General features: G+C 43.8%; 1 protein-coding gene across 3 annotated transcripts in view; it reads right to left on the minus strand.

The window, feature by feature from the left end:
* PRKCI (protein kinase C iota) overlaps positions 1 to 25,374 on the minus strand; it is a 110,135-nt gene extending 84,761 nt beyond the window's left edge. The window contains exons 1-2 of one of the 3 annotated variants that reach the window (XM_009201376.4): positions 24,974 to 25,088; positions 23,580 to 23,638 (exon numbers count right to left, since the gene is read on the minus strand). In XM_009201376.4, coding sequence (XP_009199640.1) covers positions 23,580 to 23,593 — 14 coding nt within the window. In that variant the 5' untranslated portion in view covers positions 23,594 to 23,638; positions 24,974 to 25,088. Of the gene's footprint in view, positions 1 to 18,336; positions 18,714 to 23,579; positions 23,639 to 24,973 lie in introns of those variants that run through there. The other 2 variants (XM_003894848.3, XM_009201377.4) reach the window with 2 other exon arrangements.
* Between the last annotated feature and the right edge of the window lie 253 nt (positions 25,375 to 25,627).

The following is a 25,627-nucleotide window of genomic DNA, read 5'->3' on the forward strand; positions in this document are numbered from 1 at the left end:
GGGAGGCAGTGGCGCATCATTTGAGGCCAGGAGATCAGACAAGCCTGGCCAGCATGGTGAAACCCGTCTCTCTGCAAAATACAAGAAATTAGCCAGGTGTGGTGGCATGCCAGCTACTGGAGGCTAAGGCCAGAACTGCTTGGAGGCAGAGGTGCAGTGAGCTAAAGATCAAGCACTGCACACTCCAGCATGGTGGCAGGGTAAGACCCTGTCTCAAAAACCAACAAACAAAAACAAAATAAAGAATAAAAGAGTATTCTCATTCATCAATTAAGTAAGGGTTTTTAAAAAGCAAAGGAAGCTTTTTCTCACCTTTATATAAAGTTCATGGCTGACCATCCTCAAGTCGAAAACAGTTTGTGACAACTTCTAGGCTTTAAAAAAAATATACTGCTTGGTACTGATTTAAAATCAAAATCTGCTTATTCAATTTTACCTGTTTAAACACAAGGGTATCATACTGTCCTATATAACTCAAATAAACTACTCCTGCATACAGTCAAGCTAACAATAAACAGAGGCCAGAGGCTTCATAGGCAACAGTAGTAGGTCGCCGTAGTCAGCACAGCATTTGGGACTTTCTTTGAAATCAAAAGTAAGAGGCAGTTTGAGGATTTGCTATCTTCCCTTTGATCCTCTCGAGGGCTCAAAGAGTATGCTACTATTTCAACCTACTGCTTGGTGCACTTTTAAATTCTACCTGGACAAGACAAGTCAAAGTAGCTGGGTTTTGTGACTTCTCAGTCTCGAAACCTTTATAATTTTAACATTTCACATTTTCTAATGCTCCTAAACATAATTATCTCAAAAAAAAAAAAAAAAAAAAATTCAAGCACAACTGAATTTAAAGGAAGGGGGGCATTTTGCGTCTGGTGAAATGATTTGCACAATGAACTCAGAACTGGGTTTTCTTGTAACCATAGTAAGAGTGAGAAAGTCAGATAATTTAAAACTTCTGTGATGATCTCACTCACTGCAGTATCTCACCCTATCAAGGTGAAACAACACCGAGAAAGAAAAGGCTCACAAAATTTTGATTTACACATGCAACTTAATCTTGACGGACATAATTGCCACATCCCTGAAAACGCATCGACTTGATTCTTAAATACAACCCCTAGCCTTCTAATATACAGCGGTACAGATGCACTACGTGAACACAACGGGATGAAGATATATCTAAGAGGGAGCAAGAGGCGTTAGGCCTGCTTCAATTAATCAAAACGACCCCCGAACAAGTAGTCCCGTTTTCTATCCCCACAGCAAACAGAGTTAACTAAAGCACCGCTTGGAATCCTCAACTCGCAACCCCAAATACACCCAGACAGGATGCAGGCCACTACAAAGCTCTCAGTGGTCTCTCGTCCACACCATCCCTTAGGTTTCCTCCTCGGACGGCCCTACTCCTGGCCCTCGGGTCCCCGCCGCGTTGCCCTCCAGTCCTGCGTCCCTTGCTTCCTAACTCCCACCACATCCCTTCGTGTTCCGCCTGGTCACCGGGCCCGCCGCCCAGCCCGCCTGCCTCCAGCCCCTCCCCTCCCTCCTTCATGCCAGTGGAGGCCAGCCTCCGCCGCCTGCCCCAGGACGCCTCACCTGGTGTGGGCTTTCACCCGGACCTGGTGGAATGGTCCCCCACTCCTGCGACCGTGTGGGACATGGTGTCCCTCTGAGTCATCTCCCCTCCCTCCCCACCTCAGCACTGGAGGCCAGAGTTGCCAGAAGCATCCGGACCCGTGGGGTTTCCGCCCGCGCCTGTCCCGGGCTTTGGGCCACCACCTCGCCCGCAGCGCCGACCGGGGTCGCCTCGCCAGCTCCTCCCACTCCCAGCCAGGCGCCGCCGCCTCTGCACAGCCGCCCGGGCCAGGACACCTCGGTCCTGCTCATGAGAGTCCGGGGTAGAGATGGAAAGCCATCTAGCCAGCTCAAAGGGGCTGTACCGGGCTGAACCATCCTTACGGGGGCAGAGAAAGGGCAGAGGGAATGGGAACAGCACCCATGGCATCAAACAGGCCAGGAGGGTGCTTTCACGCGAGCTGTAGAAGAGACAATGACCAGCTCTAGTCCTGCAGGAACAATGGTGAGGACAAATTCTGACACCTCACTAAGATCTCTGGTCACGCCTGCAGTCGGCACAGTGGAATTTGCGTGCAGGTTTCTGGGATTTGGAGTCCTCGCTGCCATTCTGGGACTTGAGGTTCTTGCATGAGGTTCCGCCTTAGCTACCCAGTGGTCTCTCCCAGCGTGCTCCCTGGAGCTGTCGGGTGGAAAACCTGGATCCAGCTTGGGCATCTGAAGGTCCTGGAAATGGCTTCAAAACACACGTTCTGGGCATTATCTGATTAGGTCTCCCCTTCCTAATTGCATAAATCGTCTAAATTATACATGTCTTTTGGGGGAACAAGAATTTGGTTACCTGCTCTAACGTAACCTCTTTTATGGAAATAATTTAATAACATATGTAACAAATATAATAAGGAAAGTCAACAGAAGATAGGATGAAAAACCGATTTTTCTTATTTGAGTTTATATCTAGGCCTTGTGAACTGCTGCATGGAACAAGAGCATAATGAATGAACACCCAATCAAGTCAGTCAATCAAAGAGCATTTCATTCTGTTAAAGCACCAAGGGATTAGAAGAATCGTCCTTGGCCCTAGTCTCTGACTTTCCTAGGATGTTGGCTCTGACATAATTTGCCTGCACTACAGGTAGCGCCAGCCCCTACAGCGTTCCTGGTGCTGAGCAGGTTAGATGTCGAAATGGCTTTCTTTACGATGATAAAATAGGCTTGGGGGACTGAGTCATCGGTTTATGTGTGACATTTTGGCATTAATTTTGACATCCTCCAACTGCCTGAACTTGGATTATATCTCTTAGAAATTCCCTTAGTGTGAGAATACGCCCCAGCCTTTGAGAGGCTGAGGCAGGAGGATCCCATGAGCCGGGGTTCAAGGCCAGCCCTGAGCAACAGCAAGACCCCCATCATAAACAGACAAAACCACAAAGAAATCCATTGAAAACTTGGTATCAGGTTTTCATAATTGGAGACCTGCATCAGCATGTTTATCTGGTGTACTTATGGAATATCGTTATTTCTAGTGGAAGGGTAAAAGGCTTGTGACAAATTTGGCAATGCTGTAGAAAAAATTTATGTCATAGGGAGTGAAAATGTATAGAAATGAAAGGTAAAGACATGGAAATGTTCTTGATCATGATTCCTTAGCATTTTGAAGAATCGCTTCTTCATTGACCTCATAGCATGCTTTGAAAGGTGACCATTGTTTCAGAGGAAACTGCTGCTCACTTTGTCAGCTATGAGAATCTGTACATATTGATAATTTGTATTACCACTGTATAAATAAGTTTCTTTCTCTGAAAGATGGAGCTTTACTTGTGATTATCGGAAAGCATTTTTTGTTTTCATTTTTTAGAGATGGAGACTCATATAGTCACTTAGGCTGGGTGCGTGATCACAAATGCCTCATAGCACACCACAGTCTTGAACTTCTTGACTCAAGCAATCCTCACCCACCACAGCCTCCTGGTAGCTGGGACTACAGGTGCATTCCACCATACCTGAATAACATTTTTTTGTTTTTAAAGTCCTATCTTTTCTGATATTAATATAGCCACTGCAGCTCCTTAAAGTTGCTGTTTAGATGGTATATCTTTTTTTTTTTTTTTTTTTTTTTTTGAGATGGAGTCTCATTCTGCTGTTTGCCAGGCTGGAGTGCAGTGGCATGATCAGCTCACTGCAACCTCCACCTCAGGATTCAAAGCGTTCTGCCTCAGCCTCCTGGTATGGGATTACAGGCACCACACACCACCATGCCCTGGCTAATTTTTGTATTTTAGTAGAGCGGGGGTTTAGCCATGTTGTGAGGTGGTCTCAAACTCTGACCTCAGGTGATGCTTCTGCCTTAGCCTCTGAAGGTCTTTAATGATTACAGATGTGAGCTTTCATGGCCAATGAGTATATCTTTAAAAAATTTTTTTTTCTTTGGCTGAACTGCGGTTTTCTCCATGTAATCCCGCTTTGGGAGGCTGAGGCAGGCGGATCAGGTCGAGGCCATCCTGGCTAACATGGTGAAACTCCGTCTCTACTAAAAATACTTAGCGGAGGCAGTGGCAGGCACCTGTAGTCTGGCTACACAGGAGAGCTGAGGCAGAGGCAATGAACCCAGGCGGGCTTGCAGTGAACAGTGCCCACTGCACTTCAGCCTGGGCGACAGAGAGAACTCGATCTCAAAAAAAAATTAACATCTGTTTGCATCTTTTAAATCTAAAGTGTATATCCTGTATATATAATAGTAACACCATTGGAACTTGTTTTGTCTTCCAGTCTGACAATCTCCATCTTTGGATTCCAAGTTATTTAATTTGGCCCGGCACAGTGGCTCAATGCCTGTAATCTCAGCACTTTGGGAGGTTAGGTGGGTGGATCATTTCAGGTCAGGAGTTCAAGACCAGCTGGCAACATGGAGAGAAACCCGTCTCTACTAAAAATACAAAAAGTTAGTGGTGGTGGCATGCCTGTAATCCCAGCTACTTTCGGGAGGCGCAAGAGGCAGGAGAATAAGCTTGAGCCGGGAGGCGAAGGTTGTGAGCAGAGATCTGCATGCTGCACTCCAGTCTGGGCAACAGCGTGGACCCTGTCCCAAACAAATGGCCAAGGATTGTTGTTGGCCGAGTGCAGTGGCTCACACCTGCTAATCCCAGCACTTTGGGAGGCCAAAGTGGGGGAGTGGATCACTTACAGAAGTCAGGAGTTGAGGCCAGCCTGGCCAATATGGTTGAAACTCCCTATCTCTACTACAAAAATGAGCCCGGTGTGATGGTGGCCACTTGTAATCCCAGCTCACTCAGGGCTGAAGCAGGAGAATCACTTTGAACCTGGAGTAGGGGTGCAGTGGGCAAGATCGCACCATTACACTTCAACCTGGAGCAGCTAAAGGTGAAATTCCATCTTAAAAAAGTTATTTAATTCATTTAATTTTGCTTTATTTATGTGACTGGAATTTCATCTGCCATTTTACTCTTTGTTTTCTATGTTCATGTGTTTTGTTCCTCTGTTATACTTTACTGCTTCCCTTTGCATGAATATTTCTGGTGGATGATTTTATACCTTCAATGACTTTCTAAACATACATATTTTTTGAGTTATTTTCTTGAAAGTAACTGCTCTAGGGCTTAGATTATACTTTTTTTGGGTGGAGTCGCTCTGTTGCCCAGGCTGGAGTGCGGTGGCATGTTGATCCTGCGTGCCTTGCCTCTCAGGTTCATGCCATTCTCCTGCCTCAGCCTCCTGGTAGCTGGGGCTACAGGTGCCACGCCACCGCAGCCCGGCTAATTTTTTGTACTAGTAGAGATCCCGGGTTTCACTGTGTTAGCCAGGATTGGTCTTGATCTCTGACCTGCGTGATGACCTTCCAAGGTGCTGGGATTATAGAGATTGGCAGGCCACCATGCCGGCCCGTGAACTTTTTAAACATATCAGGATCTACCTCAAATTTATGCTAATTAATTCCAATGAGAGATATAGAAATATTACTTCTATGTAATGTCCTCCCTCCCATATTACAATATTTTTGTAATATATATTACATATATATGTTACAAACCAAACGAGAATTATAATTATTTATGTAATTTTATGTATTTTAAAGCTAAGACAAGACAAGCATATATTTATAGAGGCTTGTTATGTTAACATTTCTGGTGCTCTTCATTTCTTTGTAGATTAGTTACCATCTGGTATTATTTCCTTACACCAATACAGTTTTATTCCTACCTGCCTTCTCTGTAGTTATTGTCAAATATATTTACATATCTATATGTTATGGATCCAAAATACAATTATATTCATAAATGGAGTTAAGGAAAGAAAGGAGAAAAAATATGTAATTATACACACTCATAATTATTTACACAATTACCTTTACCACTGTTATTTTTTTCTTTTCTTTTTCCAATGTGGGTTTGATTTACTGTCTGGGGTAACTTGCTCAGCTTGAAGAACTGCTTGTGCTATGCAGGGTGTGTTGAGGCTCACAACAGTTCTCAGTTGTTGCTTATCTGAAGATGTCTTAATTTTATTCCATTTTGAAATATAGTTTGCTGGGTAGGAGCAATGGCTCATGTCTGTAATCCTAGCACTTTGAGAGAGGCCAAGGTGGGTGGATTGCCTGAGCTCAGGAGTTTGAGACTAGCCTAGACAACACGATGAAAAGCCGTCCCTGCAAAAAAGCAGGCAAGGTAAGCAGGCATGGTGGTGCACCTTCCGGAGTGACGGGAGGTGTTGCTTTGAACCGAACAGAGCTTTACAGTGAGCGAGATTGCACCCTGCACTCTAGCCACCATGACAGCAAGAGTGAGATTCGATCTCTTAAAAATAAATAAATAAAAAATAAAATAAACCAAAAGATAGTTTTGCTTTGAATACAGATTCTTGGTCATGTTTTTCTTTCAGCACTTTAAATGTCTGTTTTCTGGCCTCAACATTTCTGATGAGAAGTTAGCTATTAATCTTACTAGGGTTCCTTGGCCCATGAGCCATGTTTCTCTTGCTGACTCTTTGTTTTTCAACATTTTGCTCTTGACATGTCTGTGTTTGCCTCTTTGCATTTATCCTACTTTAGTGTTTGCTGAGTTCATGTGGAGATGTTTTGTTTACATTAAACTTTTCATCAAATTGGGAAGTTTTTCAGCTATTATTTCTTCAGATATTTTTGTTTATTTTTCTCTTCTATCCTTCTGAGTGTCCTTTAATGCATACATATTGGTGCACCGCCTTGATTGTTCCACATTTTCTTGATGTACTGTTCATTTTTTTCCCTCAGCACCACCTCTTCAGAATATATTCACTGATTCAAATCTACGTGTTGACCCCTCGGTGAATTTTTTTTTTTTGAGACATAGTTTTGCTTTTGTCACCCAGGCTGGAATGCAGTGGAGCAATCTTGGCTCATTGCAACCTCTACCACCTGGGTTCAAGAGATTCTCCAGCCTCAGCCTCCCGAATAGCTGGAATTACGATATGCAGCCCAGCTAATTTTTGTGTTTTTGAAACAGCATTTCACTATGTTGTCAGGCTGGTCCTGAACTCTAGGCTTCAAGTGGTCCTGTGGCCTCCCAAAGTGTTGGGATTACAGGCATGAGCCACCACACACAACCAAATTTTTTATTTCTGTACTTTTCAACTCTAGATTTTATATTTGGTTCTTTTTTGTTTTAAACTTTCTCTTTATTGATATTCTCCATTTGGTAAAACATTTTCATCAGACTTTTCTTTAATTTTTATTTATTTATTTATTTAAGATGGAGTTATGCTCTGTTGCCCAGGCTGGAATGCAGTGGCGTGATCTTGGCTCACTGCAAACTCTGCCTCCCGGGTTCAAGTGATTCTCCTGCCTCAGCCTTCTGAGTAGCTGGGATCACAGGTGCTCACCACTGCGCCTGGCTAATTTTTGTATTTTTTAGTAGAGACAGGGTTTCACCATGTTGGCCAGACTGGTCTCAAACTCCTGACCTCATGATCCACCCACCTTGGCCTCCCAAAGTGCTGGGATTACAGGTGTGAGCCACCGCGCCCAGCCTCTTTCTTTAATTTTTAAAGCACAGTTTTCTTGAGTTCTTTAAATGTATTTATAATAACTGCTTTGAAGTCTTTATCTGCTAGGCCTACTATCTGTGTCCTCTCAAGGCAGTTTCTGTGTGAAGGGGTCACACTTTTCTGTTTCTGTGTCTTACAATTTTTTTGTTGTACGCTGTACATTTCCATTCAGCAACTCTGGATACTGACCCCTGGCTCCAGGGCTTGTTGTCGTTGTTGTTTGCTTGTTTATTTGTTTAGTGACTTGGCTAGACTAGTTCAGCAAAGTCTATGTCCCCCACAGTGTGCGGCCTCTCATGGTGCTCCTCAGAAAAGTACAGTTTTGCAATTTTCTGTCACCCTGACTCTCTCCTCCTCTCCTCCTCCTTCCTCAGGGATGACAGTGGGTTTTTTTTGTTTTGTTTTGTTTTTAGATGGAGTCTTGCTCTGTCACCCAGGCTAGATGGAGTGCAGTGGCGCAATCTTGGCTCACTGCAAGCTCCACCTCCTGGATTCACGCCATTCTCCTGCCTCAGTCTCCCGAGTAGCTGGGGCTACAGGCGCCCGCCACCATGCCCGGCTAATTTTTTTTTTTTTTTTTTTGTATTTTTAGTAGAGACGGGGTTTCAGCGTGTTAACCAGGATGGTCTTGATCTTCTGACCTCGTGATCTACCCGCCTCGGTCCCCCAAAGTGCTGGGATTACAGACGTGAGCTCCTGTCCGACAGTGGTTTTAACCAGGTTCTCTGACTTTTTTCCTCATCTCCCTGTAAAGTTTTTGGATGGTTTATCTTTGTTAATATCACTCCCAGCTGTTAGCCTCTACTAATTACTAGCTGATTGCTCCAGTGTTTTTGACATTGTCCTATGGCATAAATTGCTCCACAGACTGATCCAACAGTCATTGTTTATTTATAATTTTCACAAGTTACGATTATTTTACTGGGGAAAATGTCTACTGAGTTCATCATGTCTTCGTACTGGAAGTGCTCTGACGTTAATTTTTAAAGTCAGTATGATATAGTTAAAATAGATATAAGGCAGAAAGAATTATGCATACAGGATGATCAAGGCACAGAAATTATGTCATTTTTGGTAACAAAATACTGGAAACTCTTGCGCTATCTCTTTAAAGAAGACAGGATTGAGTAAAAGGGTATAAAAGGAACCTTGCAGGCGGGCGCGGTGGCTCACGCCTGTAATCTCAGCGCTTTGGGAGGCCAAGGTGGGCGGATCATGAGGTCAGGAGATCAAGATCATCCTGGCTAACATGGTGAAATCCCGTCTCTACTAAAAATACAAAAAAAATTAGCCGGCCGTGGTGGCGGGCGACTGTAGTCCCAGCTACTCCGGAGGCTGAGGCAGGAGAATGGCATGAACACGGGAGGCGGAGCTTGCAGTGAGCTGAGATCGTGCCACTGCACTCCAGCCTGTGCGACAGAGCAAGACTTGGTCTCAAATAAATAAATAAATAAATAAATAAATAATTTTAAAAAAAGGAACCTCGCATAACATTAATCATATCTTCAGGAAATTTGGTTTCCTTTCTACAAATTCAGCTGTTTTACCAAGAAAATAGCTAACCACAATAGGTAGACCTCTATATTCAGTCTTAATTAACTTTACCAGTATACCATGCAGCAAGGATCAAATATAAAAATGTGTTTGCGGCCGGGCGCGGTGGCTCAAGCCTGTAATCCCAGCACTTTGGGAGGCCGAGACGGACGGATCACGAGGTCTGGAGATCGAGACCATCCTGGCTAACCCGGTGAAACCTCGTCTCTACTAAAAAAAATACAAAAAACTAGCCGGGCGAGATGGCGGGCGCCTGTAGTCCCAGCTACTCCGGAGGCTGAGGCAGGAGAACGGCGTAAACCCGGGAGGCGGAGCTTGCAGTGAGCTGAGATCCGGCCACTGCACTCGGCCTGGGCCACAGAGCCAGACTCCGTCTCAAAAAAAAAAAAAAAAATGTGTTTGCTATGTTCCTTATATCTTTAAAATTTTGCCACTGGCTCCTTGATGACTGTTTCTCAACTGAGAACCAAATGATATAAAATGGGAAGCCAATGGTAGACACTTTGAACAAGCCTCTCAGCCCATTTTATTTCTGCTGTACTTAAAATGGTGCTTACTTAAACCCTCAACTTCACAGAAGCCTATCACCCTTAACCCAGCATTCTTCAGCGGTTACACAGAGCATGTGATAATGTCATAAAAAGGAGAGAATAGTATTTAACTAGAAGTCTAAATTATTTGAAGGGATTTTGCGATCTTGTGGAAATAAGCATTGGGCACTGGACTGAATTATTCTTGCCATTGCTCACAGTGATACCTTTAATAGGAGAAAATTAATGAATTGATGCTCATTAATCCCATAGGCTTAAGAGATTTTAAATGTTTTGGCCAAGATTCTCATTTTATAATCATCAGAACAGTTGTCCTAATGTGGAGCAAAGAAATAACCTAGTTGGAGAATGGTGAATGAGAAAATAAGCAATAGACACAGGTCCTGTGTTTTTTTGTTTTTGTTTTTGTTTTTATTTTAGACAGAGTCTCGCTCTGTCACCCAGGCTGGTGTGCAGTGGCGCCATCTCAGCTCACTGCAACCTCCACCTCCTGGGTTCAAGCATTTCTCCTGCCTCAGCCTGCCGAGTAACTGGGATTACAGGTGCCCACCACCATGCCCGACTAATTTTGGTGTTTTTAGTAGAGATGGGGTTTCACCATGTTGGCCAGGCTGGTCTTGAACAGCTGACCTCAAGTGATCCACCCGCCTCAGCCTCCTAAACGGCTGGGATTACAGGTATGAGCTAGGGAGCCCAGCAAGTGATCATTTCTTTCTTTCTTTTTCTTTTTTTTCTTTGAGACAGAGTTTTGCTCTTGTCACCCAGGCTGGAGTGCAATGGTGCAATCTCGGCTTACTGCAACCTCCATCTCCCAGCTTCAAGTGATTCTTCTGCCTCAGCCTCGCGAGTAGCTGGGATTACAGGTGTGTGCCACCAGGCCTGGCTAATTTTGTATTTTTAGTAGAGACAGAGTTTCTCCATGTTCGTCAGGCTGGTCTTGAACTCCCAACCTCAGGTGATCTGCCTGCCTCGGCCTCCCAAAGTGCTGGGACTACAAGCATTAGCCACCGTGCCCAGTCAATCATCTCTCAATGCAATCATGCATTGCTTAATAACAGGAATATGTTCTGAGAAACTTGTTGTTTGGTGATTTCATCATGGTGTGAACATTGTGTGTAGAGTGTACTTACAGAAACCTTGATGGTACATCCTCCTATACACCTAGACTAAATGGTATAGCCTATTGCTTTTAGGTTACATATCTGTACAGTATGTTACTATAGTGAATGCTGTAGGCAACTGTAACACAATGGCAAGTATTTTTGTATATCTAAACATACCTAAACATTAAAAAGGTAATTCATTGCACTATAATGTTAGGATGACTATGGCGTCACTAGGCAATAGAAATTATCAGGTATGGACCACTGTCCTGTATGCAGTCCATCATTGACCAAAACATCATTATAAAGCATAGGACTATATCATATTCATTGTTTTACTTAAGCTTCAGGGCAGAAGCTGTGACCAGAAATGACCAAAATTTCTTACTGGAGTTTTGACAGCTGAAGTTCATGAGAGAATTTCGTTTTTTTTCTATTAATTAATCTTACTGAGTTAGCATAGATAGCAAACAAACACATGTCCCCATGACTTCCTTGCCTCCTTTTTTCCCTTCGTCTCCTATCCTCTTCACCAGTCCACTGATGTTGCCAACTTTATCTGTAAGCCATCTCTGTGTACTCCCTTCACTCCTTTACATTATAGAGAGTACTTTTTTACATTATAAGGGAGTACTTTATATAGACTTTTTTACATTATAGTTACCCAATCTTACACTACAGATGATGACATACAGCAGTTTGAGCCTTAATCTGTTTTGCCTTTGAAATATAATTGCTTTACTTCGAATTTATTTATTTATTTATTTTTGAAACGGAGTCTTGCTCTGTCACCCAGGCTGGAGTGCAGTGGCATGATCTTGGCTTCCTGCAACCTCCACCTCCCAGGTTCAAGGGATTCTCCTGCCTCACCTCCTGAGTAACTGGGACTACAGGCACAGCGCCCCCACGCTTTGGTAAGTTTTGTATTTTTATTAGAGATGGGGTTTCACCATATTCGCCAGGCTGGTCTCGAGCTTCTGACCTCAGGTGATCCTCCCGCCTTGGCCTCCCAAACTGCTGGGATTACAGGCATTAGCCACCATGCCCGGCCCTTTACTTTGAATTTAAAGTAATATAAAAAATTAATGTCGTATGTTCCCTGATAATCACAGAAAGGGGAGTTCATTTATTGATGCCAGTGACACATGTCCCTGTCTTTATATACAGAGGATCCACTGGTTATCCTGAAATGCCCACCCTAACTCAATCCCCACTATCCTTGCCTGACTTTCGCTTTCCTTCTCTAGGACCTATCGACAAACTAACCTTTGCACCCAGGCTGTTGGGTGTCCATTATCTTCACTCTTTCTCTTCCTCTGTACTCCTGCTCTGTAATCTGTTTATACACCAGTTACAGTACATATTGCATAGTATCATAGTACTTTCTTTTCTTTTCGATACGGAGTTTCACTCTTATTGCCCAGGCTGGAGTGTAATGGTGTGATCTCAGCTCACTGAAACCTCCGCCTCCCAGGTTCAAGTGATTCTCTTGTCTTAGCCTCCCAAGTAGCTGGGATGTTAGGCACCCGCCACCACGCCCAGCTAATTTTTGTATTTTTAGTAGAGATGGGGTTTCACCATGTTAGCCAGGCTGGTCTTGATTTCCTGATCTGGTGATCTGCCCACCTCTGTCTCCCAAAGTGCTGGGATTACAGGTGTGAGCTACCGCACCCGGCCTGTACTTTATTTTCTTGTGGGCACATCTACAAAGCTGAAACTGTAATTTGTTCATCTTTCTGCCCCCCATACCTAGCACATAATAGGTGTTGAATAACATCTGTTGACACTGAACAATACCACTTTGCTACATTTTCCTTATCTGCAAGATAAGGGTAATAACATTCTTTATTTAATAAGGATTTCCTGAGGTGGGATTAATTGTTTAATTCTTAAAATGTAAAGTAGGACAGGCTGGGTGCGGTGGCTCATGCCTGTAATCCCAGCACTTTGGGAGGCAGGTGGGTGGATTACATGAGGTCAGGAGATTGAGACCAGCCTCACCAACATGGTGAAATCCCATCTCTACCAAAAATACAAAAGAATTAGCTGGGCATGGTGGGAGGCGCCTGTAATCCCAGTTACTCGGGAGGTTGAGGCAGGACAATCGTTTGAACCCGGGGGGCAGAGGTTGCAGTGAGTCAAGACCACGCCATTGCACTTCAGCCTGGGCAACGAGAGCGAAACTCTGTCTCAAAAAAAAAAAAAAAAAGTAAAGTAGAACAATGTTAATGCAAAAAAAAGAAGTGAAAGAAGAGATTTGTTTTACTGAACCACAGATGGGGGTTCCATTAACCACAGGAGTCAACAGTTAAAAAAAAGAATTATGGAACACTCATTTAATGAAAGCCACTGAATACTAAAAGAAGTCTAAGAAACCTCGAGATAATTGACTCTTACAGGGTTAACTTGTGTCAAGCACTATGCCCTCTGCATTTTTTTCATGAAAGTTACAATCCAGATGTGATGTCAGATCACATACTAGTGAAGAGAAAAATTGCAAAATAGTGCCAGCTATGTGTCAGTAAATTATAAATTGCAATAGCACATAAGTCTACCTCATCTTCTTTGATAACTCTTCTTATTTGCTTTGAGAACCCGCTTGTGTCGGGCTAGACTAAAAGGCACAAAGTAGACTAATAAAATGACATGCTGAAAGAGTTTGTACCATGTACACGGTCACTAACAACAATTAACCAAAACATGTAAGCCACCCTCCAATTTAAAAAGGCAAACCTGTTTTTGAGGATGGCACATTCAACGGAAAATACAAACCTAGTCCAGAGTCGGTGGCTCCCAGCACTTTGGGAGGCCCAGGCAGAAGGAGCCTAAGAATTTGAGACCAGCCTCGCCAATATGGTGAGACCTCGCCTCTACAAAATAATGTAAAAAACAAAAACAAACAAACAAAAAAACATTGCCAGCCTGGACAACATGGTGAAACTCTGTCTCTACAAAAAATAGAAAAATTAGCCGGGGATGGTGGCTCGCACCTCTAGTCCCAGCTACTTGGAAGAATGAGGCATGAGAATCATTTGAGCCCGGGCAGCAGAGGCTTCGGTGAGCCACTGTACTCCAGCCTGGGCAACACAGTGAGACCCTGTCTCAAAAAAACCCACAAAAACATTAGCCAGGCGTGGTGGGGCGCTCCTGTAGTCCCAGTCCTTCCCTGTAGTCTCCTGGGGAGGCTGAGGTGGGAGAATCACTTGAGCCACAGAGGCGGAGGTTGCAGTGAGCTGAGATCGAGTCACGGCACTCCAGACTGGGAGACAGAATGAGACCCTGGCTCAAAAAAAAAAAAAAAAAAAAAAAAAAAAAGGGGGCGCGGGGGGGCGCACGCCTACCCTCCCAGCACTTTGGGAGGCCGAGACGGACGGATCACGAGGTCAGGAGATCGAGACCATCCTGGCTAACATGGTGAAACCCCGTCTCTACTAAAAAATACAAAAAGCTAGCCGGGCGAGGTGGTGGGCGCCTGTAGTCCCAGCTATTCGGGAGGCTGAGGCAGGAGAATGGTGTAAACCTGGGAGGCGGAGCTTGCAGTGAGCTGAGATCCGGCCACTGCACTCCAGCCCGGGCGACAGAGCAAGACTTCGTCTCAAAAAAAGAGAGGGAAAGAAAATATAAACCTATTTTAATAGTATCCCTGCTACAGCCCCTCGCCCACCTCCACAATGGCCTCCTTCAATTATCGAGTTCTCTCCCACAGCCTCTGGAGTAAATGCCTCCTCCTAGCAAAGTTGCTAACTGCTCCCCCGACACAGAAGACTAGCTCATTTTCTCCACCACTTCCGCCTATTTCCTAATGGACTCAAGTGTTTTCATATTGAATTTCTGCTGACCTTGAATTGAACTAAACTATATCCTATTTTGGGCCACAGATAAATCAGGGGGAAAGTAGAGTTCATAGTCTGTGATGATTTTCTGGCTGCCTAATAACATATACAATGTCAATGGGAATAGCACTCTAGAGATAAAGCTGCTTTAGTTCACCTGCACCCTGTGCTTTTCACCCCATGACTCAAGCAGGAGATATTTTACTGAATTGGATGGCTTCCTATTCTGGATAAGAATAACAAATTAGGAAGCCCTCTATAATTAAATCATCCCAGGGCTCCATACACTGAGCCTTTTAAAGCAAAGCTCCCATTGTCATTAGGTGCCTCAAGCAGGAGGCAGGAATCTTATATTTTAAGTTCTTTGTGGCACACGGAAAATTGTAAAAACTCAACCAATATTAGCCTATGGTTTATGTACACTTGAGTATTAAAATGAATCTTAATGTGATAGGAGGGAACCCAGCAACAACAAGCAGAGCAAGTCTTTATTTTCTGCTTCCCTTGTTAATTTAAAGCTGTGACCCGGAAAGTTAGTTCAGCCTGCTGAGTAGTCTGTGTCCTCAAGTCAAACACAACTCTTACATAAGTGACCCTCATTTTATGTAACTTGAAATATTTCTATCAGAATCATGGAATGGTAGATATGACTAGCTGGAAGTTACTCTATGTTGTCTATGTCAGTCCTCTCGTACTTCACTATATATACAAATAAGGTGGGGATCGATCCTTCCTTCCTTCCTTCCTTCTTTTAGAGGGAGTCTCACTCTGTCACCCAGGCTGGAGTGCAGTGGTGCAATCTCGGCTCACTGCAACCTCTTGGCTTCAAGCGATTCTCCTGTCTCAGCCTCCCAGATATCTAGGATTACAGGCACCCGCCACCACGCCCAGCTAATTTCTGTACTTTTACCAGAGATGGGGTTTCACCATGTTGGCCAGGCTGGTCTTGAACTCCCGACCTCAGGATCACCTTTGGCCTCCTCCCAAAGTGCTGGGATTACAGGTGTGAGCCACCATGCGCAGCCTAGGTGGGGATTTTGTTAAAGTTCAGGTTCTGATTTAGACGGTCTAGAATTGGGCCCCAGATTCTGCATTTCAAACCAATTTTCTTTTTTTTTCTTTTTGAGACAGTCTTGCTCTGTTGTCCAGGCTGGAGTGCAGTGGTGCGATCTCAGCTCACTGCAAGCTCTGCCTCCCAGGTTCATGCCATTCTCCTGCCTCTGCCTCCCGAGTAGCTGGGACTACAGGCGCCCACGACCACACCTGGCTAATTTTTTGTATTTTTTAGTAGAGATGGGGTTTCACCGTGTTAGCCAGGATGGTCTCAATCTCCTGGCCTTGTGATCTGCCTGCCTCGGCCTCCCAGAGTGCTGGGATTACAGGCGTGAGCCACTGCACCCAGCTCTCAAGGCAATTTTCACGTGATGATGCTGCTCATGTATCGATTACAGTTTGAGGAGCAAAACATCTAGGCTAATTCCCTTGTTTTATAAATGAAGTCCAGAGAAGTGAAATGACTCCGTGATTTTACATCTGTTTCAATTTTTTTATTCATTAACATAATTTTAAAATAGCATAAATTTGAAACAGGAACTGATTTCTGGGAGATGAGAAAAAATTTGTAAGTTCACAAAATTCTTAGTTTTGTTTTTTATTTTTTTATTTTCCATGATCTAAAAACATGCTAATAGCATGTGCTGGATTCACTGTCACAAGGGTGTCACTTTAACCCACAATAATTTGTTCTTATCATAATCAGTTAATAGGTTCACTGTATTTCCACAGATGTATGACAGTGTACTGAACATCATATCATGATATACTCATCCTTTCTCATTCTGCCACCTTTTATTTAATCTTAATTTTATATTTTAACTCAAACAGTTCCAGAGATTATACTTATGTTCAGCAAGGATGCTAGATTATTCCATTATTACAATAGGAGGCTAGATTATTCCATTTCTTTCCCTTATCTCATAACTAGGAAGCACACTTGAGATAAAAAGACAGGCTGGGTGCGGTAGCTCACGCCTTTAATCCCAGCACTTTGGGAGGCCGAGGCAGGAGGACCACGAGGTCAGGAGATTTAGACCATCCTGGCTAACATAATGAAACCCCGTCTCTACTAAAAATCCAAAAAAAAAAAAAAAAAAAAAAAAAAGCCGGGAATTGTGGTGTGTGCCTGTAGTCCCAGCTACTCTGGAGGCTGAGGCAGGAGAATTGCTTGAACCCAGGAGGTGAAAGTTGCAGTGAGCTGAGATCATGCCATTGCACTCCAGCCTGGGTGACAGAACGAGACTTTGCCTCTCAAAAAAAAAAAGAGAGAGATAAAAAGAGAAACATTCAGCCAGCCATGGTGGCGTGCACCTGTGGTCTGAGCTACTTGGGAGGCTGAGGTGGGAGGATCGCTAGAGGATGGGAAGTTGCAGCTGAAGGGAACAATGATACACCACTGCATTCCAGCCTGGGTGACACAGCAAGATCTTGCCTCAAAAGAAAAAAAAAAAGAGAGAGAAACATAGGATGTCTTTCTTTACTTTCTGACTCAGTAATTAAAAATTATAGCTCAGAGTTCCCTTAAGAGTTAGTTTAATTTGGCCGGGCGCGGTGGCTCAAGCCTGTAATCCCAGCACTTTGGGAGGCTGAGGCGGGTGGATCACGAGGTCAGGAGATCGAGACTATCCTGGCTAACATGGTGAAACCCCGTCTCTACTAAAAATACAAAAAACTAGCCGGGCGTGGTGGCGGGCGCCTGTAGTCTCAGCTACTTGGGAGGCTGAGGCGGGAGAATGGCGTGAACCCGGGAGGCGGAGCTTGCAGTGAGCCGAGATCACGCCACTGCACTCCAGCCTGGGAGCACAGCGAGACTCCGTCTCAAAAAAAAAAAAAAAAAGATACTTGTAAAAATAAGTTACCATTTTTTTGCCAATCTGACAGTCAAAAATTTAAAAGACAGATAACATGCAATGGGAATATAAGGAAGAAGTTTCACTAGTCCTGTTGTTAAGAATGTAAATTAAGCTCTTTTGGGAAACAATATCAAATTTTGAGATAGGCATATCTTTGACTATATTTGCAAGAGTATATATTAAATATAAGGAGATTCCTTCAACATTATTTGAAATAGTGAGTTGATGAAGACAACTTTAAATGTTCATCAACCCGAAAAAAGATTAAACATATTATGGTGGCTGGGTGCAATGGCTCATGCCTGTAATTCCTACACCCTGAGAGGCCGAGGCAGGACAATCACTTGAGCACAGGAGTTGGAGACCAGCCCTGTCTCTACAAAATACAAAAAAAAAAATTAGCTGAGCCTAGTGGTATGCACCGTAATCCCAGCTACTCAGGAGGCTAAGGTGGGAGGACAGGGTGGTTGAGGCTGCAAAGGACCTAGATCATGCCACTGCACTCCAGCGTAGGCAATAGAATCAGACTCTCTTAAAACAACAACAACAACAATTGTAGAACACTATATTACCAACTTTAAAGAGGTCTGTCTATCCTGGCATGGAAAGATGACCATGATTTTTTAAATCAAGTTGCAGATGCATGTGTGGAAATATGAACTCATTTATTGGAAAAATGAAAGGGTATGTCTATGTGTGTGTATGCACATATATATCTATACTTATAAATATACCGATATGATATAGAATATCCCAAACTGTTAACGATGGCTACCTCTAGAAAGTGGGAGCGAGACAGCCATAAAAAGAATGAAATCACGTCTTCCAGACCAGCATGGATGGAATTGAAGGCCATTATCCCTAGTGAAAAAAATCAGAAACAGAAAGCTGGATACAACATAATCTCTTATAAGCAAGAGCTAAACAAAAGACACACATGGACATAAAGAGGGAATAACAGACATTGGAGACTACAAAAGGTGAGAGGGGGATGAGGGTTGAAAAATACCTATCGGGTACAGGTAATTTTCTAGGTTTTACTGTTTACTGTTCAGGTGATGGGTACACTAAGTGACCAGACTTCACCGCTACATGATATAAGCATATAAGAAAGAAAGAAATTTGCACTTGTACCCTTTAAATATATAAAAATGAACTAATAAAATAAAATAAGGTGGGAGTGAGAGACTACAGGGGAACTTTGTGTGTGTATGTGTATATATAAAAATTTTTTTTTTGAGACAGGGTCTTACTCTGTTGCCCAGGCTGGAGTGCAGTGGTGCAATCACAGCTCACTGCAGCCTTGACTTCCTGGCCTCAGGTGATTCTCCCACCTCACCCTCCGAGTAGCTAGGATAATTTTTTTGTAGAGATAGGGTTTCACCCCATTCAGCCCAGGCTGGTCTCCAACTCCTGCGCTCAAGTGATTCACCTACCATGACCTCCCAAAATGTTGGGATTACAGGCATGAACCACCGCACCCAGCCTCTTTCTGTATTTCTGTATTTTTAATATTTAGTTTTAGTGCCTTGCCTTTGTGATCTGTATTTGGCCACTGGTGTCATTTTTGTTTCTATTATCATTCTCAGTCACATTCCTGCATAGGTTAGCTGTCAAGCACAATGCTTGCAACATAGAGCAGACAGACAATAAATAATTGTTCCGTTCTGGCCGGGCGCAGTGGCTCAAGCCTGTAATCCCAGCACTTTGGGAGGCCGAGGCGGGTGGATCACGAGGTCAGGAGATCGAGACTATCCTGGCTAACATGGTGAAACCCCGTCTCTACTAAAAATACAAAAAACTAGCCGGGCGTGGTGGCGGGCACCTGTAGTCTCAGCTACTTGGGAGGCTGAGGCGGGAGAATGGCGTGAACCCGGGAGGCGGAGCTTGCAGTGAGCCGAGATCACGCCACTGCACTCCAGCCTGGGAGCACAGCGAGACTCCGTCTCAAAAAAAAAAAAAAAAAAAAAAAAAAAAATTGTTCCGTTCTTTCTGACATTTCCTCCTGAATACCTCATAAGCACCTAGAACTCAAAATTCAGGGAACTGTTTCAGCCAATAAATTAACTTCTCCCACAAATCTCTTCCACATTCCCCAGTCTCTCTTAAACAAGAAACCTATGATTGCCCAACTCCCGTCACCCTCATAAGACTACCTTTAATTCTACTGATACTACCCCTTAAAATTTCCACTGAATCCATATACTTTTTTCTCTCTCCTTAAAATCTCTCACCTGGGCCGGGTGCGGTGGCTCAAGCCTGTAATCCCAGCACTTTGGGAGGCCGAGACGGACGGATCACGAGGTCAGGAGATGGAGACCATCCTGGCTAACACGGTGAAACCCCGTCTCTACTAAAAAATCAAAAAAAACAAGCTGGGCGAGGTGGTGGGTGCCTGTAGTCCCAGCTACACGGGAGGCTGAGGCAGGAGAATGGCGTGAACCTGGGAGACGGAGCTTGCAGTGAGCTGAGATCCGGCCACTGCACTCCAGCCTGGGCAACAGAGCGAGACTCCGTCTCAAAAAAAAAAAAAAAAAAAAAAAAATCTCTCACCTGGACTACTTCAAAAGCCTCCAAATCAGTTTCACCCATCACCAATCCATCTCCCATACTGATTTCAAGTGTTATCTTTCTAAAATGGAAATCTGATTATGTATTTCTCTTACTTAAAATTTTCATCAATGAGAAAAAGTCTGAACTCTGCAGTATGACATTCAAGGGTCTTCACAATCTAGCCCCTATGAACTTTCTTGGCCTCATCTCTCACCAGTGCCTACTTCATACTTTATATCCTAATAAGGAATGAATATGAGACTAACAACCAAACTGATCTTAATTCTCCAAACTTAGTGGTTGTTTAATGCCTATAACACCCATCTAACATCATTATTCACCAGGCAAACTCCTAGTTATCCTTTAAAAGCCTCAGACATTTCCTCCAGGAAGGTTTCCATCATCCCAAACTCCTCCCCAATATCCATTCCTGCAAATACCTTACATACGTACTTCAAATTTAATTGTTTCTATTGTAACTCATGTCTTTCCCTCCGCAACTCTCTTAGTTCCTTAAAGGCAGAGCCTTACCTATCTCTGCATTCTCTGCGGTACGACAGCATCATGTGCCTGGATTACAGATGTTCAACAATATTTACGAAACTCAGTTTGAATAATCTCTGGTAATATTTGAAATCTTAAGCAAGATCGGAATTTTTAAAATTCATGTTTAAAGTAGGCACATTTCAATCATAAAAAAAAAAAAACAACAGACACTAAAATTGTAAAAGAGGGGTGGGAGTTGCATTCAAAAGCCATCATGAACTAAGGACCTCTGGGGAGAATTTTTCTATACAGAGTTGCTTCTTTCTCCTTTGCTTCCTCAGTTTCTGCTTCTTCACAACTTTCATTTGCACATTGTCAGTTCTGGCCTCATCAGACTCTCTCTGCAACTCCAGCTTCAGTTCCCAGTGCTGACCAATTTTATCTCCATATTATCTCATTCAAATTTCTGAGGGTTTTTTGTGTTTGGTTTTGGTTTTTTGGCACCAGGCTAGCATGCTCTATTTTTTTCTCTCTCTGGCCAAGCTATGGATAAGCTGCCCTAGGGTTAGGTGCCATGGCTGAAGCTCCAAGACCAATCAGCTAACATCCCCCAACCCTCAAGATACTACTTGTATTTCCTCAGAACCATTACTACAGTATATTTCTAAAATAATCTTGCATTTCTTTCAAAAACAAGTCTTGCCAAGACTTGTTCACAGTAAGAAAAACTCTACATACTTCTTCACTGAAGCAGCTATTCCAAATATGCAAAGAGTTAACAATCTTTTATTTCTAGATGTGCACAGAAGGAATCCTCTGTATTGTTATTACTGCTTGGCAGCAGTGGTTTAAAAAGAACTTTTACAAGCTTTCTGCAAAAATTTCCATACACATATAATGTAAAGATACGAGCAGTCCAGATGTTGCCTTGGTAAAGTCTATCCCATAATTTCAAGTAATTTTATATAAGGATAAACACATACATTGACAGTTTATCACTAATTAGCAAAATCTGTTTCTCTTCCTCCAAACTAATAACACTAGGTAATAATTGAAGGCCCCTCACTGGAAACCTTCCTTGCTAGGAAACGACGAGTGCAGGCCAGGAGAAAGGCATCTAACTAAGATGTGGTGTCCAATAAAATTGAATTTTCAGTGCTATTAATCTCTTGCTTAAAAATTAGATATAAATTGGTTGGGCAAGATGGTTCATGCCTGTAATCCCAGCACTTTGGGAGACCGAGGTGGGCAGATCACTTGAGGTCAGGAGTTCGAGACCAACCTGGCGAACATGGTGAAAACCCGTCTCTACTAAAACACAAAAATTAGCTGGGCGTGGTGGCGCACGCCTGTAGTCCCAGCTACTCAGGAGGCAGAGGCAGGAGAATCGCTTGAACCTGGGAGATGGAGTTTGCAATGAGCTGAGATCACGCCACTGCACTCCAGCCCGGGCGACAGAGCGAGACTCCATCTCCAAAAAAATAAACAAATAAAATAAAATAAAAATAAAAACTAGAAAAAAATTAAATGTTATTTGATCTAGAGATAACACGTTTTCACTGAGATCAAGCTTAACAGAATAACAACACTATACACACCTTTGAAAAGAGAGGGCAATTTATTCACTAAAAAATGCTGGCTATTAAATGAGTCAACATTCACTGGAAGGAAATATTGTTAGAAAAGGGTAGTGGAGCCAGGTACGGTGGCTCACACCTGTAATCCCAGCACTTTGAGAGGGTGAGGCAGGAGGATCACTTGAGCCCAGGAGTTTGAGATCAGCCTGGGCAACACAGTGAGACCTTGTCTCTATTTAAAAAAGAAAGAAAGAAAGAAAAGGGTAGAGGGATAGAGGAAATGCTATGTAATAATGGCCCTTCAGAAGATTGGAGAGAAAAGAAAACTTTTTCAAATGCAGAATGTTCTTACATTTCTTGGAATAAAGGAAGCATTTTCTATTTTAAAATCAGGTAGGTGTTCTAGTTAGCCAACCTGTTTATTAACTATCCTTGTCCGTGACTCATTTTAGCTTCATCTATATTAATGAGCAGCTGACTATGTAATACCACAATCATCAGTTTAGACTATACAAACACATAATCTTAACAGATCTAATTTCAGAGGACAGAAATTTGGTACAGTTTAGAGTGCTGATATTGTCTTTAAATGAGGCTTGAAATGAAGGTACCATTAGAAAGCTTTCACTGAGCAAAGACCAGTATACAATGGGCAAGAGGTTATCTGTGCCTCAGCAAAATTTCACAGATTTTAGAAGACAATGTTACCTTGAATGTCTTCGAAAATTTTTAGTCAAACACTACAGAAGCTGTATGTCCTTATTCTCTTCTTTTTAATAACTGGAGCAATAAGCCAAGATAATTTGCTATCTAAATTCATGAAGTACAGCAAGACTTTGATTTCTTCTCAAAGGAGAAGTTTACAACGATTTTCATTTACTAACTAGGCCTATTTACATGTGTCAAACTAATATAAATGGGAAAATAGAAAGAAGCACTAATTTCTTACCTTTCATAGACTCATTGGAGAAGATGATCTCAATTTAATAAGCCAAGAATTTACTGAAAGCCTTAGGGCCAGGCGCAGTGGCTCATGCCTGTAATCCCAGCACTTTGGGAGGCCGAGGTGAGCGCATCATTTGAGGCCAGGAGATCAAGACAAGCCTGGCCAACATGGTGAAACCCCGTCTCTACTAAAAATACAAAAATTAGCCAGGTGTGGTGGCGCATGCCTGTAATACCAGCTACTGGGGAGGCTAAGGCAAGCGAACTGCTTGAACCCGGGAGGCAGAGGGTGCAGTGAGCTAAGATCAAGCCACTGCACTCCAGCATGGGTAACAGGGTAAGACCCTGTCTCAAAAACCAACAAACAAAAACAAAATAAAAGAATAAAGTGAAACATCTCATTCATCAAATTACAAGTAAGGGTTTTTTAAAAAAGCAAAGGAAGCTTTTTTCTCACCTTGCAAAGTTCATGGCTGACCATCCTCAAGTCAAAACAGTTCTTGTGACAACTACAAACTTTAAAAAAATATACACAGATTTCTTGGTACTGATTTAAAATCAAAATCTCCTTATTCAATTTTACCTGTTTAAACACAAAGGTATCATACTGTCCTATATAACTCAAATAAACTACTCCTGCATACAGTCAAGCTAACAATAAACAGAGGCCAGAGGCTTCATGGCAGCAAACTAGTAAGTCCTTACATCAAATCAACACAACATTTAGGGGCTTAGATTTTCTTTGAAATCAAAACAAGAGAGGCAGTTTGAGAGTTTGCTATCTTCACTGATCCTCTCAGGAATGTAAAAGTATGCACTACAATTTCAACCTACCACTGCTTGAGTTTTTTAAAGCAATTTACTTCTACCTGGACAAGCAGTAAGGCAAGTCAAAGTAGCTGGGTTTTTTGTGACTTCTCAGTCTCAAACCTTTATGGTCACACTAACATTTCACATTTCTAATGCTCCTAAACATAATTATCTCAAAAAAAAAAAAAAAAATTCAAACCACAACTGAATTTAAAGGAAGGGGGCATTTTGCGTCTCTGATAGAAAATGATTTAACACAATGAACTCAGAACTGGGTTTTTTCTTGTAACCATAGTAAGAGAGTGAAGATCAGATAATTTAAAACTGCAACTAGGCTAGTCTCCTCACTTTGCAGTATCTCACCCTATCGGGTAGTCGTTGAAACAACACCGAGAAAGAAAGGCTCACAAAATTTTGATTTACACACATGCAACTTAATCTTGACGAGACATAAGTACCCACTGCACGTCCCTGAAAACGCATCGACTTGATTCTTAAATACAACCCCTATGTCTAATATACTGGCAGTGCAGATACACTACGTGAACACAACGGGGATGAAGATATATCTAAGAGAACAAGAGGCGTTAGGCCTGCTGGTAATCAAAACGGCCAGCTAACTGAAGTAGTCCCGTTTTCTATCCCCACAGCAAACAGAGTTAACTAAAGCACCGCTTGGAATCCTCAACTCGCAACCCCAAATACACCCAGACTTAAGGATGCAAGGCCACTACAAAGCTCTCAGTAGACGAGTCTCTCGTCCACACCAGGTACACCTACTCTATCCCTTAGGTTCCTCCTCGGACCCTACTCTGGCCCCTCGGGTCCCCGCACTGCCATACCTGGGTACCCCTCCAGTCCTGCGTCCCCTTGCTTCGCTCCCACCCCCATCACTTCGTCATTCGCCCTGAGTCACCGGAGCCGCCCGCCCGCCCAGCCCAACCCGCCTACAACACCTCCAGCCCCTCACCCTCCCCTCCTCCATGCCGAGTGGAGCCGGCCTGTCCCCTCCCGCCCACCGCCCTGCCCCAGGACACTCACCCGCGGTAGTAGGCTTTCACCCGGACCTGGTGGGAATGGTCCCCGCTGCCGCCTCCTGCGACCGTGTGGGACATGGTGCTGCTGTCCCTCTGAGTCGGCATCTCCTCACTCCCCCGCCTCAACACTGGAGGCCGGGGGTGCGGGGGGGCGCTCCGGACCCCGTGGGGGACTCCGCCGCCCGCGCCTGTCGGAGAGCCGCGGTCGTCAGCCCACCTACCTGCCCACCTCGCCCGCAGCGCCGACCCAAGGGTCGCCTCGCCGGAGCAGCCGGAACCGCGCGGCTCCTCCCACTCCCCGTAGGCGCCGCCGCCTCTACAGCCGCCCGGGCCCAGGACACCTCCTGCGTCGGTCCCTCCCACTTCGCTCGCTCCAAAGGCCCACATTCCGGGGTAGGGCGGGCGCAACCATCTAGCCAGCTCAAGGAGACTCAATGCCGGGCTGAACCATCCTTACGGGGGCAGAGAAAGGAGACAGAGGGAATGGGAGACGCTGCTTATGGCATCAAACAGGCCAGGAGGGGTGCTTTCACGCGAGCTGTGAAAGAGACAATGACCAGCTCTAGATCACTAAAGTCTCTTCCCTGCAGGAACAATGGTAGGGACAAATTCTACGACACCTCACCCTAGTCTCGCAACTTGGTCACGCCTGCGGTCG

This window comes from Papio anubis, chromosome 2 (assembly GCF_008728515.1).
Source record: "Papio anubis isolate 15944 chromosome 2, Panubis1.0, whole genome shotgun sequence".
Taxonomy (NCBI): Eukaryota; Metazoa; Chordata; class Mammalia; order Primates; family Cercopithecidae; genus Papio; species Papio anubis.